Source organism: Poecilia latipinna, unplaced genomic scaffold (genome assembly GCF_001443285.1).
Source record: "Poecilia latipinna isolate Pla-1442-1.1 unplaced genomic scaffold, P_latipinna-1.0 Scaffold223, whole genome shotgun sequence".
Classification (NCBI taxonomy): domain Eukaryota; kingdom Metazoa; phylum Chordata; class Actinopteri; order Cyprinodontiformes; family Poeciliidae; genus Poecilia; species Poecilia latipinna.
This window is the reverse complement of record NW_015112839.1, coordinates 235,329-250,209: the sequence shown is the minus strand read 5'-3', so window position 1 is coordinate 250,209 and position 14,881 is coordinate 235,329. Positions and strand designations below refer to the sequence as shown.

The 14,881-nt window shown below is 41.0% G+C and overlaps 1 protein-coding gene across 1 annotated transcript in view; it reads right to left on the bottom strand.

Moving 5' to 3' along the window:
* The window catches only part of fto (FTO alpha-ketoglutarate dependent dioxygenase), a 159,085-nt gene that overhangs the window by 125,920 nt on the left and 18,284 nt on the right, over window positions 1-14,881 (bottom strand). Inside the window, exons 2-4 of the mRNA XM_015031929.1 lie at window positions 8,411-8,488; window positions 7,296-8,313; window positions 2,117-2,242 (exon numbers count right to left, since the gene is read on the bottom strand). Coding sequence (XP_014887415.1) covers window positions 2,117-2,242; window positions 7,296-8,313; window positions 8,411-8,488 — 1,222 coding nt within the window. The remainder of the gene's footprint in view (window positions 1-2,116; window positions 2,243-7,295; window positions 8,314-8,410; window positions 8,489-14,881) is intronic.

The window sequence follows — 14,881 nt, the reverse complement described above, 5'->3', positions numbered from 1 at the left end:
AGCTGAGTGCATGTGTTGGAGCGCCATGCCAAGTGTTTCATTCAGGTAGACCGACAAAGAAACAGACGGCCGAGAAAGGCGCGAGCCGCTATCGTTGTGGAGCAGTCGGCCTCTCAGGGGCGTACTCACCAAGTGGAGCATAAATCCCCACTGATCCGCGACAGTCAACTCCCATTAGAATGGTCTGCACAGCAGCCCATCTCTCTATTATCATGGCTGGCGTTAAACTGACAGTTTTATTGTAAATCTCCTGCTGAAGAAGGTCGGTTCGGAGCCCTGTCGAGCTAAATATTGGCAGACAGTGGCGCTCCATGATAAAAACAATCAAATGATCATCAAATTCATCCTATTTCTGCTTATTTGTTTGTGGTGAATTTAAAAGTTCACTTTATAGGAGGTTAACCACCTAATTTGGTTTTATGCTTTATAAATATGCCTATTGTCGAAATATTTTATGATGATGCAGATGGGTCTGGGAAGCAGATTCCTCCCAGCATGAAGCAATTTACTGCCCGTATCCCTCTGCACTTATTAAAAGGTCCATTATACAAATGAAAAATCTGGCTTAAAGTGGTAGCAACTCAATTACCAAAGTAAATGTTGGTGTGGCTACTATACTACCTAATATCTTTTAAAGATATCTCTTAAAAAAAACAACAAAAAAAAACAATCAATTATCATAGATCTAAAGATAGTTTTAGAGACTGATTACTTTGGTAGCAGAAAAAAAAACTCAGCATAATCTTACTACTACCATGCATGGCAGTTGTTAAATTCAAATAGTTTAACCTTTAGTGAAACATTTTTCCAAGTTATTGTCAGGAAACCAACCAATTTAAATGGACTTCACCTTTTTTTGGTAAGAAGAGCACTGCAACGTTCAGTCAAAATGATGCAACAACTTTGCCAGTGGATTAGAGAAGCATGTACTTCCTGTTAAACTTGCTAAGGAACATTTAATACAAACTTGGTAGGGGATGTATGCATGTATTTGAGCCTGTATCAATAATTTTGGCATTACGGTGAAGCGAGAAAGTCTACGATAAAGAGTCAAAAATCTGTTTCTCACATATGATGGTGAATTGAACATATAACATTTTGAAAACAAGAGCATCATCAGAAAAGCTAGGTCACTGCCAATCACCACAGTATCATACATGGTTGCACTTAGTAAAATTATGACAAAAAAATCCTGAATGACACAGAAATTTCAAAAATTAGAATAGAATTTCAGTGCATTACAAGCAACATTGATCCAGCTTGTTGTGATGGACTGTTGTTTGCTTCAAAGTAGGACCCTTACGAGTAGGCCTGTAGGGTTTTAGATACGATATAGCACCAAACAAAATGTACGTCTTGTCAATCTTAGTATTAAAATTAAAGAGTAAATCTATTCTAAAATATGAGAAATTATCAAGCAGAGAAATAGAATATTTACTAAAGAAGGGTGCCTTTATAAAATAATAAATCCCCGTCATCCATCCAAGCAGGACTCCTCACTTCTCGTACATCTGAACACATGCAGGCCTCTGCTGTGATGTGGATAAATGTCCTTGCACTCAGAAAATCTGAGCGAGCCTCGATGGGCCCAGGGGACCAAAAAAGGAGGGTGGAGGTGTCTGCCGCAGCCAAAAGCATTAAGCCATGATTTACACCCCTGTGGCTTGCTGTCTGTTCTCCCCATAGAGACGTAGTCAGCAATGGGTCACAGGACTTCAAAAAATAACATTTGGTTTTCCTAACCTCTCTAATGCACACAATTTCATGGAACCTTAAAGCCCTGTGTTCAGGGCCAAGAAACCTCTCTTTTACTCACTCTGTCTCCTTTACAAGCGCACACCCATGCACCCACACACACACACACCCACGCACCCACACACACACACGCAGTGCCTCAGTTCCATTTCTCTCGCAGAGAGAATTAGAAATATGAGGGCAGCAGAGGAAAAAGTGCGAGTGAAGTACATCCCGCTGCTTTGGGTCATTTGGGACAAGGTACAAGAAAACACTAAAACCCAGAGTAATGAAGGTCTCCTCTTCTCGTATTCAGACATGGTGGTGAATGCATGTTAACATGTGCATGCGTGTTTGCGTGTTTTCGGGAGAGCCTCGGTACCTCTCATGTAGTAGCAGTCTCCGGACTCCAGCGGCAGCATCAGGCCAGGTGTGTGGATGTCCCAGGCCACCTTCAGGCCGATCCTCCAACATGCCTTCTCCACGCTGCTGCCTTCGCTGCACTCACCTGCCGGTCACACACATCCCACTTCACTGCAGTATTTAAATACAGCGCCTCACCAAAGGAAACCTTTGCACATATGATCCTGCTACAACTACAAACTTTAATGGGTTTTATTGCAATTTTATGCGATAGCCCAGCAAACAGCAGAACATCACTGTGAAGTGGAAGGAAATTAATATTTTCAAATAAAAATCTGAAGTGTGCCAACCATATGGATTCAAAGTCCCTTGGTTAATACTTTGTGGAACCATATTTTATTGCCGTTCCAGTCGTTATGCTGCTGGAAAGTAATTCCCCCTCACCCCAAGTCTCAAGTCTTTTACAGTCTCTTTTTTGTTTTTTTTTTTGTTTTTTTTTAGCTTGTACAGCATTTAGCTTAATCAATCCTAATACTCATAATGCATAGCCCTGCCCTTTTCTTTTCACTTTCATGTTGAGAATGGATTTGTAGGGAGTATAATGAATAATTGGTGGGTCAACAGATTCTCCCACCTGAGATGTGACTCTCTGTATCTCATTCAGACATTTCGGATTAATTGGTCGGTTTTCAGTCATGTCATACTCTTTTGGTGAAACAATCTCTTTTGGTGAGATTTTCAAGGCTTGAGATTTATTATCTAAACCTGCTTCAGATTTCTCCACAACTTTATTCATGACTTGTCTTGATGTCTTGCTTGGCCGTGGTTTTATTTAGTGTAACTCAGGGTAACTTTTAAAAGCAATGGCTTGTGCTTGATATTATTTAAATCAAAACACACAACTTTTGGATTTTTATTTTTTAACAAATATTAGAAACCATGCATCATTTCCCTTCTACTTCACTTCTCCTCTGTGCTGGCCATGGTAACACATTTTTCTGGACAATAATTATCAATGCAACCAGTGATGATTCTGTTGTTTTTGTTAACATCTGCAGGTAATATATAGATAACAGTATAATAATGCAAATTTGCCCCCTCAAACACCAAACAAATTTAATTTTCTAAACAATACTTAACACTGGAACTGGAAGATATTTTAAATATCCAATATAAAATACACAAACCAAAAACGATACATAAAACGGAAATAAAAAAAACACATACAACCGAAACCGTAAATAAAATGGATTATAAAGTCTCTGTACACCAAACATATTAATTATCAGGATGGAAATAATCAAACCCGTTTTATTATGGCATTAATTAATGAACTGCTTATTGTAACAGGCTTACTGGTTAACCACCTGAAATCCTGGTGAAATATATCATGTTACTGTGATTGTAAAGAAAACTAACAAGTTTAGTTTTGTACTACAACTGTTTTTTTCTCAAAGGTTGCAGCGGAAAACAGTTCTACTCCATGAACACGCATCAGCACGGCCATAAAATAACATTAAAAACTATATTGAGAATTAACATGATAAAAGTCTGGACTGTGGCAATTAAATCAATACCACCCAAACAATGGATATAAGATGTAAGGCCTTGTCTCCAGAACGTGAGAATCACTTAACAACCAAGCAAAGATGATACGTGTTTCTGTGGTTATAACTGGCTGTTAGCACAGGATCTTTATGCTACCATTATGCTGTGCAAGAGGAAATAGTTGGATAAAAGCCCCTGATGTTGTTTAGTGAGTGTGCGAGGGTATGTGATATTCCTGTTGCTGAACCCGTTCACTGATACCACCTCCCCTGTTCTTCCCTCACTCCCTCAGTTCTTACACAGCGTCCTAGGAAAACAAGATTTGGCTTGGCCGGCCGACACCCTTCAGCAAAATCAATACTAAAGTCTTTCTGGGCCTCTCTGCCCCGTGGCTGCCTTTTCCTTTGCTCAGCACGGATAAATAGTAACTTAATTTCCAGCCATTGTGCTCTGAGAGCCAGCTAATGACAGCACTCCCAGAAGGCCTTGGGAATGGTGCAAGCCCATCCTCTGTGCCGGAAAACACTCAGTCGTGGCAGATTCCTTTGGATCGGAGCGGCCAGGAAAAAAAAACGTCTCTGCGGTTCTTCGGGTCAAAGGAAATAACGAGGTGAGGCAGCCGAGACAGAGAAGAAAATTTCCCACCCTAATCTCAAAAGGTGCAACAGAGAGAGCGCATCTGCATTCCTAATGATTACAACAATCTGCATTGTGTCCTTTTAGGATGAGGCCTCTAAAAGCACAGCCTGGCTCTGGTAAGTCTCATCTCAACTGGAACGCAGTTGTGTTTCGTTCTCATCAGAGTATCCCCACTAAAGTTTGGAGCTGTGGGGTCATCCAGAGTTGGAACTTGGAAGGTGTCGTGTTTGAAGCCAGTGTTCACAGGGTCAGAGCTGAAATGGTCCTTAACGAATTAGGAAAACAGACCTGAAGAGCAGGTGTTGCTCCATTTGAAAGGTCAATGCAGCCCAGCTCAGAAATGTGTCAGGAATCAATCAGAACTGCACCTGTGTGACACTGGAAACTAACAACTTGGAGACACAAAATGCAGGAACGTCCCAACTCTAAAGTTTACAAACACTGGGCCATCAGCTAAAAGTACCCATAACCCTTGAACTTTATTATATTACATTTTAACGAAAAAAAAAAAAAAAGAAACTCATTGTATTACATAGGAACTTTAGGTGATAGGTCAATACAAACTAAAGCATAATTATAAAGCATGAAGTGAAAATTAAATGTTTAAATTTTTTTTTACAAATAAAAATCTGAAAGTGTGGTATGGATTTTGACTTATCCACCTTTACTCTGACACCTCAGATTAAAATCCAGTGAATCATATCGCCTTCAAATGTAAGGAGCAAATTCAGTCTGAATGTATGTCATTTAAATATCAGTAGAAATACATTTGCTCTGTTACCAGATTCTGGGGTTTGTAAAAGAAAACGAGTGAACAAAAAGCATCATAAAGATTAAGGGACACACAGAAGAGGTCAAGGAGAATGTTATGAAACAACATCCCTTGGGTGAGATTTGAACATTTCACAGAGAACAGTAGATGACTCCATGCAATGCATCTAGTTCCCACTGTGAAACAAGGTGTCAGCAGCACAGTCCTGTGGGATTTACACGACTAACAAGCTAGTCAGAGTTGATGGTTTGATGGATGGGGTTAAAACATTTGGCTGTAAAAGACTTGAGATTAGGCAGGAGTCTCATCATCTCTAAAAGTCCAGCCTGAGCAACAGTCCAGACATGTTCATGTGTTAGAATGGCACATGAATATGAAGTCCCGTGGAGAAGCTGTGACCTGAAAATTGCTAATGTGACTGAGCTCGGGATATTTTGCAAAGAAAAATATGCAAACATTTCAATGCACAGGTATGCAAATCAGATAGAAATGTTTCAGAAAAGTTAAATCTGTAAACGCAATGAAAGGTGGTTGTAAAAAGTAATAATCAAATTTATTCTGATGTTTTAAAAGCACAAAAATGACACAGCTCTTTCTGGAACTTGACAATATCTCCAATAAAATGCGTTTTTATCTGTGTGGCATCCTACAGTTTGTTTTGTATCTGTTCTAAAGAGCAAAGTTCTCTGTATCCCCTTATCAAGTCAATCAGCAAACACGATTAGCTCTTGAGAGAGTATGCATTCGGTAATTAGGAGACATCGTATTATCCGAATGGTACAGTCTAGGAACACTTATCAAAGCAGGGCTCATTATTCCATATCAGATAATTGCACATCGATCATTTCTCGGGGAAATGATTTAGATGAGATGTAGCGCCTGCGATAAGGCCTGTTTGTTAGACTGCGCCATTGAGCCGATGTTAAGGGCTCAGATTCAAATGTCTGTGATCTCCCAACGCACAGGCAACGATAAGACTGTCAGTGGCGAACTGGTGATGACATTTGATAATACCCTGACACTATCACAGAGATGGATCTGATGGTTGCCTCACCAGAGGCCATGTCTACAGCTGCTGCAGCGGGGCTGCAGGGCCTTCATACACAAGGTTACCTGCATCTGATCCACCACACAGCAACAGAGATAAGTGACTTAGATGATTGTTAAACTGGAAGAGGAATGTCATTCTTCATGTTAAGTATTAAGGTAAAATTTATTCAGAAGCTAGATTTAGAATTAAATCTAGCCTTTTACATCCATTATCAATTTTAGTAGCATTACATGCACTTCAAATACAATACAAATGCATTTCAGTAAATTATAATAGTATTAAAAATGTAATTTATTTGAGTTATTCAAGTCAATTTTCTAAGAAATTATTACAATACAACAGACAGCAGATCAAAAGTGATATTTTCAATACCCTAATGGCCGTGTAATTGTCTACACGATCATGAGGGAGACTGCTGGCTTCGCATTCATCCAGCAGGTAAGCCATAAAGTCCAATGCTGAAGAAGTCCAGGCTGTTCACAGTGTGCTTTAGTGAAGCATGTTAATGGAAAGCTTAGTGGAAGGAAAAACTGTTGTAGAAAAGGGTGCTCTAGCGGGAGCTGAAAGGATTAAGTTCTTTCCGTTAAGACACTTCTGAAACTGAGACCACATCAGAAGCATCTCACTGCAGCTAAAAAGAAAAAGAACTACCCTGTTGCTAAGTCAAGGCTTCAATGGTCTAGAGCAGGGGTGGCCAAGTCCAGTCCTCGATAGCCACCATCCTGCAAGTTTTAGAAGTATCCTTACTCCAACAGACCGGGATCAGCTCTACAGAGGCCTGATAACGAGCCAGTCATTTGATTCAGGTGTGTTGAAGCAGGGATGCATCTGAAGCTTGCAGGATGGTGGCTCTCGAGGACTGGACTTGGCCACCCCTGGTCTAGAGACTAAAAGCGAAAGGCTCAGAATCCAAGCTGCTTGAGGCCTGATAGTCTTTCTGCCACAGCACATTGATACAGTAATTTATAGACATATAAAGGTCAAACTTTTCTGCACTGAAAGTAATTTTTCATTGGTTTTACATTGTTATGAATTTCACGAGAAACTAAAGTTATGCATTTTATTAACCATCAAAGTAATACATTATAAATACATACATTTCACTTTTTGAATTGAATCCATAGAATAAAATCATTAATTATATTCCATTTTACTGAGATTAACTCCTATATTTTACTTTAAACTTACCTTTGTCGTCATGACAACTATAGTTGTAAACAGCCACTGGTGAATGAGTGATGAGGTTCTCATCGTGGTGCCACCCTACCGCCATTTTCCCCATGCCGTAGTACGGCTCCTCCTTGAGGTGGCTCATTTGTGCGGGGTCCATGTAGTTCAGTAAGGTGACATTGAACTTGACTGGACCGGTGCACACCTGTGGAGGACTGGTCTGCGAACAGCCCAGCCCACCTGCATGTTCCTCTCTATCCTGAATGTGGTAATCTGACAGGCTGTGCTTTAGCTGAGCCACAGGCTTCTCCTGAGCCTCTAGTCCCACAGGTTCGGGCTTTGTCCCACTGAAGGCCTCCGTCGTCCAGCCGGGGCATTTTCCTTCGCTGTGCTCTGAAACTCCTGCAAAACTACCTTCACTCGGTTTGACTTGGGAGGACTCGCCCTCCTCAGTCTCCCACCCCGCTTCTTGTTTCGACCCAGAGCATCCTTCTTCGCTGTGCTTGGACTCAATGTCCCACTCCTCGCTGTGTTTGGACTCGGTGTCCCCCTCCTCGCTCTGTCTGGACTCCGAGTCCCCTCCTTCACTATTCTTGGAGTCGTCACTGTGTTTAGACTCTGTCTCACCCTCTTCAACTAGCTTTGCTTCCCCTTCGGCCTTCATACATTGTGAAAACTGGTCTCCCTCCTTCAGTTGAGACACATCAGAACAGAGAAACGTGTTAAGCTCCCACAATGCTTTGCAAGCGTCCCTCAAATCGGGATCACAGCAGTTTTGTCCTTTGACCTCGGCGTCCTCGCTGTGCCAGGGGATGGCGAAGAGCCGCGTGTCCAGATATCGGTAGGTGTGGCCGGGCTCACCCAGCAGCGCTCGCGACACGGCGGTGAACACGTCTCGGTCGCGGACGCGGACCAGATCCTTCAGGAGACAGCCCTTCTTTCTGAGGGTGAGCAGAGCCGCCTGGACCCGGCTGTGGAGCTCAGCAGGAAGCGAACACGATTTCCTCAACACCAAGCCAAAGTAGCTGGAATCCCACTGAAAATACAATGAAAGAAGGGCCTTACATCATATCTCTATGTGTATAATTATTTGTAACTATTTTGTCACAGTTAAAGAAATAAGACCAACTCACCAGTTGCTGAAAACCTCGATCTGAAGGTCCCAGAAAAGGGATCTTCTGGTCTCCCAACTCCTGCAGTAGCCTACGCCTCTGTGGAAAACAGATCAGTGAAAGAAACTTGACAGGTTTGTTCCCCCATAGAACAATGGTTCTTAACTTGTTTGAAAGCACAGTACAAATCAGTTTTGCATAACTGAAAGAAACAGTAAAACAACTATCCAACAAAGATGAGAAACCAGAAAAATAAGATGTACAGAATGCCTCACATGTATTGGTGTCATATACAGCAGAAACATATCGTACTAAGAATTTTTTTAAAAAGTCAGTGAGGGGAAAAAAAAATCCAACATTAAGAAATTATTGTTTTTTTTGTTGTTGTAAGAAAAAATACAACACAAACAGTTAATGGCACCCCCAGCAATTCCTACCAAATATTTAAAATGAGCATTTTCTTAAATAATGCTTACTATGTCATATTTTCTCAAGTTTTGTAATGAGTAATTAATTCTTATGACATGACACGACACAGAAGGAAAAGACAAGGAAACAGGCCATTAATGTAAGGCAGATGTGAATTTATATTCATAAGTCAGCAACAGGCTACCATAATCATCATCAAGTTTTTTTTTTTCTACAGCACATTTCAGCAGCAAGGTAGTTCAATACAATGAACCAGCATGAACTAGAAAAACAGAACATAGTGACATCTTGGGGTCACCAGGTCACTACGCCAGCCATTAAAAGCTACCCAGAATCCAGATGCCATGTGAGTGTGTGGGTTCTGTCCTTCCATCACAAACAGAGTATTGTAGGTCAGTAAACACCACCGGTACTTTAACGGGAACCATGCGTTCTGTCAGATGATGCTAAGATTGAGCTTTTGGAACCAACTACTCCATTTGAGTCTGGCGCAAAACAAAGGACGACTATTTGGAAATCCCCCCTATGTCTACTATTATTATTATTATTATTATTATTATGTCTAAGACCCTGAGAAAATGGTGAGAGAGCACCGAATCATGAACTCTTAGGAAACGTTCTTAAATAAAATGTCTGGTGTTCTCTTTTAGAGAACTGGAGATGGGTTGTCTTTAGGTCTATCTGCAGGATAATGATCCAACGCATGTGACCACATCAAGACAGAAACGGTTCAACAGACAAGAAAAAAAAAGTCAACCTCCTTCCACTGTTATCCCCACATCTGAATGCTACAAAATCCAGCAGGCAGCGGAGAAGATGGAATTAAAGAGCACCCAGGGTTTTGGATGATCTAGAAAAAGTGTGTAAAATGAGGAATGTACCAAAATCCTCCTCTGACCCTGTGAAATGCTATCAGTAAAGCAAGATTTTATAAAGTTTTGCAAAGTGGTTAAGAAGTTCCCACTGAAAAAAACAAACAAAGATTAAAAGTCTGATGTATTTTAGATTAAGTCCATAAAAACATATGTGTTTTTACACATTTTACCATTGGGGTTAATAACTGAAGAGGGGGCTGTCTTTGGTCTATGCACACCGCCATACCGAACATAAACCTTTCGAGTAAAACGTGTTCAAGGGGGCTACATTCCATTCTGATCCGAAAATCAAACGGCAACCGGCACAAAATACTGCTGACCCAAATAATAATTCTCTGCCTTTCTTCTTCTCTCGCAGGAGGAGGATACGCGTGCACAGCAGCACAGCATCTGTGTGCATATGTAGACAATCACTCTCCACAGGTGCACACACACTCTGCGTGGTGTTCCTGCAGCAGTGAGGTGAAATGTCACCGGCGCACCACTGACTTTTTACATCTTTAAAGATGAATGGCGTGCTCTTCAACAACCAAACATTTGTAACAGTTTAGGGGAAAAAAGGCGGTGTGTATATTTTAGTGACATTTACAGTATGCATCCAACATTTTGCCTTCACTAATAATGCCAAAGACCTTATGTGGCACGCTGCAGGGAATACGGGAGACAGCTGCCAAAATATTTCCTGACTTTTAAGAGTGAAATAAAACGTCTTGCTCGTAAACATTACAGTGCGGTTATAAAAAGCTGTGTGTCCCGATTTAAGGGAGAGAAGGATCAGAACCAGGGCAAACAGGGAAAAGAGGGTGAAAAAGAAAAGATCCCGATAATGGAGGCCAGGGAAAAGGGAGGGCATCTGGTTTAAGGCGGCTGGACGAATTTACCTTCAGGGCTGAAACCTCACCTTAGGCTAAACAACACAACACCTGCTGGAAGTTTTCTTAAAGGATGCATGAGAGCATACAGGCCTTCCAACTTATTCTGGAACAAACAAAAACAGACCTGCAGACAGTTGGAACCTAAAAAAACAAAACAACATGCACTATTCATGACCAGGCTGCATTCAAAGGCTTTTGGAAGAAATTGACAACCTGACACGCATTCATTGGTGTCAAAGTATAACCCATGACAGAGGCTGAAGATATCAAGGCGAGACTCTGGTCGACTCTTGTATATGTGTGTGTGTGTTTGTCTACGATTGCAGCTATGTGTTTGGTCAAATCCATATCTTCCCATTCGCATACTTTTTAACGTATTCATAAGAAATATACTTCTAGCCGGCTTCATCTTTTGCCGAGCAAAGAAAGAGACTCCTATAGACGCACACACACACATTTATGAGTTCTCTGAATAATGCACTGCTGGGGTTGCGAGCGTGATGCCTCAGCCTGAAACGCGCACAACCAAAGCTGTCACAAACATGTCAAATACATCGGCCTGCTACGAAATTCCACAGAAAAAAGCCAAAGACAGGAAGTTACCAGAGCCCTCTGAGGCAGATGGACTCTCGCAGCATTAGAGAGCTGCTGTGTCTGTCTTCCTGTCTGCATGTCTGCTACTGATTCTAAAAGGAGGGGGGAAAGAAGTCACAAGGTGCGAAAAAAGGTCTGCGTTTCAACTCAGATCCAAGAAACAAGATTACCAATTTCTATAATACTGTAACGCGGGTGCTTCATGGGAGCAGTGCAAACCGTCTGTGCTAAGTGATATATCTGATGCTTTTTTTTTTTTTTTTTAATCTCTCCCTTCCTTGATAGGATTATTCCCTCAGCCGGACTGTTTATCACAGAAAAACATATTAGGTAGAATAGAACTCAATTGGTTTGCTTTGATCTTGGCCTATAAAAGATATCATACTGTGTACCATATATTTAATAATTTCATTTATTTCACATCTGTGACACCCCAGTGGACACTTTCTTCAAAGTGATCCTCACAAAGTAGATTAATGTCCGGCGCTTAGCATCAATAGCTCAGAATAGCCAGATAACTGCACAGCTGCAGGGATAAAAACACCTTCAGTGTGACTTTTGTCTGCCTCGGAAAGGCTACTGGCATAAGAAAAACTGTGTTTGGTACAAATACTGACAGAGGACACCCACTTCCTGGTGGACTTACCATGACTTGGCTAATGCATCGTGAAGCACGGACAAAGCAATAGCGTTTTACCCTTTCCTACTTCTCAATGACCCGCACCTTTAATTTCTGTGTCCGACAACAGGTTGCAAATTGGGCAAGTAAAGGATCAAGCTAATTTATATTTGCCTTAATAATTTTCGGTAAACACAACCGTTTTAATGTCTACTTTGATGTTCTGCTGTTAATTCTGTGTTGGTCAAATTTACTGGCACTCTGGCAATTTTTTCACCATCTTCACAAGTGTCTTCTTTCTGTCCTCCAGTAACAGGCATGACGTCTTTAGAGATGGCTTTGCAACGGACCGCTGTGTTTAAACAGCAAGTCACTGGTATTTGTTAAGAGACCAGTCTCAGAAGGGATCACTTGGTTCAAAAGTAATGGTGGATCATCAAGTTTGACTAGTTGGCTGTAAAATGTCAAATTCAGAAAGACAGGCTGCCTGTGAGCATCAAAGCAGCTTCCTCCTCGCTCCATTTGGCAACAGGTCGAAGAATGTAGGATCCTCATGTGAAGCAACATGGAGCGCAGATGAGCAGGGTGTGCCTGGTTTGTCAGATGTTTTGTGTTTGTATGCGTGATGGACATAACATCTATAGAAGACTTGCATTAAACTTTAAAATAACAAAAACCTGGAGAAAAGATGTACGCAAAAAAACAGAACGCAGTTCGATCAAATGCCAAATGCTCAACAGGTAATGGAAGTCATTTCATCTCCACAAAGATCTGCCGTCTCAATTCGTCTGCAAACTGCAAAAACCTTGACCTTTTTCACATTTTGTCAATTCAATTAAATGTATTTTGACAATATATATATATATATTTTTTTTTTAGTTTAAATACATTATAAAGTGTTTAAGCAGTACAAAAAACATTTGCAAGACACCTGACCAAACTTTAAAAATGAATGATAAGCTGTGCATAACATTTTGTGCCTCTCTTAAACCAACCAGGAAGGACTAGCAGAGTGAAAACGGCGACCCAGTGTGATGGCTAACAGGGCGTACTGGTAAATGGATAACTGGAATGTGTGGGAGCTGACCTCAGCATGGGGGTGTTGGTAATGTGTAACCCCTTGACTTTATACTTTTGTTCACAGAGCAGAAACTGAATTTAAATAGGGACTGTGAGAGCCAAAGGTCAGTCAGCAGGATGTTGCTGGAAATATCTTTAAAAAGTTTGTTTTCGGCAAACTTTTTTAAGAAATTGTAAATTTTGGGAGACGATGTGTTTTGTCTTGCAATGCATGTACAGATTCTATTCAGCGTGTAGGCCTAGTGTACGTCTGCAGGGAATGTTTTATGCAAGTCACCCCATTCAAACTTGCACAAACAAAATATGTCAAATGTTATGCACAGCTTATCATTCAACTTTTCTCAGAAACACAACAGGTATTGTATATAAGACTTCGGGTTATGCTGAACTCATGAGATTCAGTGACCGTTTTGTATATCTGATGCCAATTTCTGATTAGCAACAAGCAAGGGGAAAAGATTAATATCCCAAGAAATAAGAGTAGGTCTGCCATTAAGCACTGCATACTTTTTCAAATCAGACATCATTCTGTATATATTGACAGGCATGTTCAGCATGCGTTCAGAGGGGGGTGCCCAGGTGGCCCGAGTGATGACAAATGGTAGACAGGCCGGCTCCAGTTTGCTAATTGTTGTTGGAGGCTGAACGCTGCGTCGTTGATTTCGCCTCGTGACAGGGCGGCAGGAGACGTGGTCATTAATATCAGACCACTTCCATCCATCCACCGGAACAAGAGGCCGGTCGTTTAAAAAGACGACGCTGGGCAGACCTTTCACGTCCTGTTTATAACACTGATCTGAACACATTACCAGAGTGGTGGCGGGCGGGGGGCACTGCCGGCCATTAATTAGGTGTGCACACATGCCCACACGATGTGACCACACTTCACATCCGTCTACCAGTCACACCTGCAGGATAACGTACTCTACCACACACACAAGTAGAAATATGGACGCCTTACGAGCGTATGGGTCATACATCAAAATGTGAAGGGAACTTCTATTGGAACACCTGCAAAAAGCTGCACCAGACAGTTCTGATTCAGAAGGCCCCTCCGCTGTTATACTTGAGATGGTGAATCAAGAAATGGAAAAGTGTAAACAAAAAATTGTATTTGATATCATTTATGTCCAATAAATAAAATGTATTTGACAGAATAAAACAGCTGAACTAAACACTGTTTGATTTTTACAACTAAAACAGAAATAAGTTATGTAATCTAATGTATTTTTAGAGGTAAATACGATTAACTTAAGCACATTTTAAACCAGCTGGGTTTCATATTGGTTGTTCGCTTCTTATTTTGATTTGCAGATTATTTTTTGTCTCAGTCGTGTCCAATGAACATATATTATATTATATGCAATAAAAATGTGTTTAATCTAATTTGCATTGTTTTTTTTTTATACAGAAAATCAAGTTTCCAGGTATACTTCGCTGGAAAACCTGCCAAATTACATTATTGTAGAAAAGCTGAAATACTGTTTATACCAAGTATCTACTGTGTCTACTATGGCTATGCTAACACACATGTCTTGTCCTATTCGTCTTTATGTTTACTTTCCATTTTTTTACTTGGGCTACTACTAATTCTGACAGCTGGAGAGAGCGTGGTGAGAGGGAAGGAAGCGTCAGGCCTCATCTGTCTTTTTGGACTTTCCATCGTTTTCGATGCACCTGCCAGACTTACAGAAAGACCCAGGTTTCCAGATCAATCATTCAAAAGTATTTACAAATGCACAAAGCCAGACTCAGACAGGTTGGCACATGGCCACTCGCTTTAAGTGCTTTTCAATGTGTCTGCGGTGTCAACATCTATTTCACACTTATCTACACCTCAAAGGAGGGGGGGGAAAGATGCTTCTCTGACCTTTAGCAAGTGTCAAATCTGGAGAGAAGAATAGAAGGAAAGAAGAGAAAGAAAATAAAGGGATTTGAGAGATCTGTTGATGTACGGCATACCCAACTTTTTTTTATTTATCCGGGAAAGATTGACTGAGCATGTTCTTTATCGGAAACA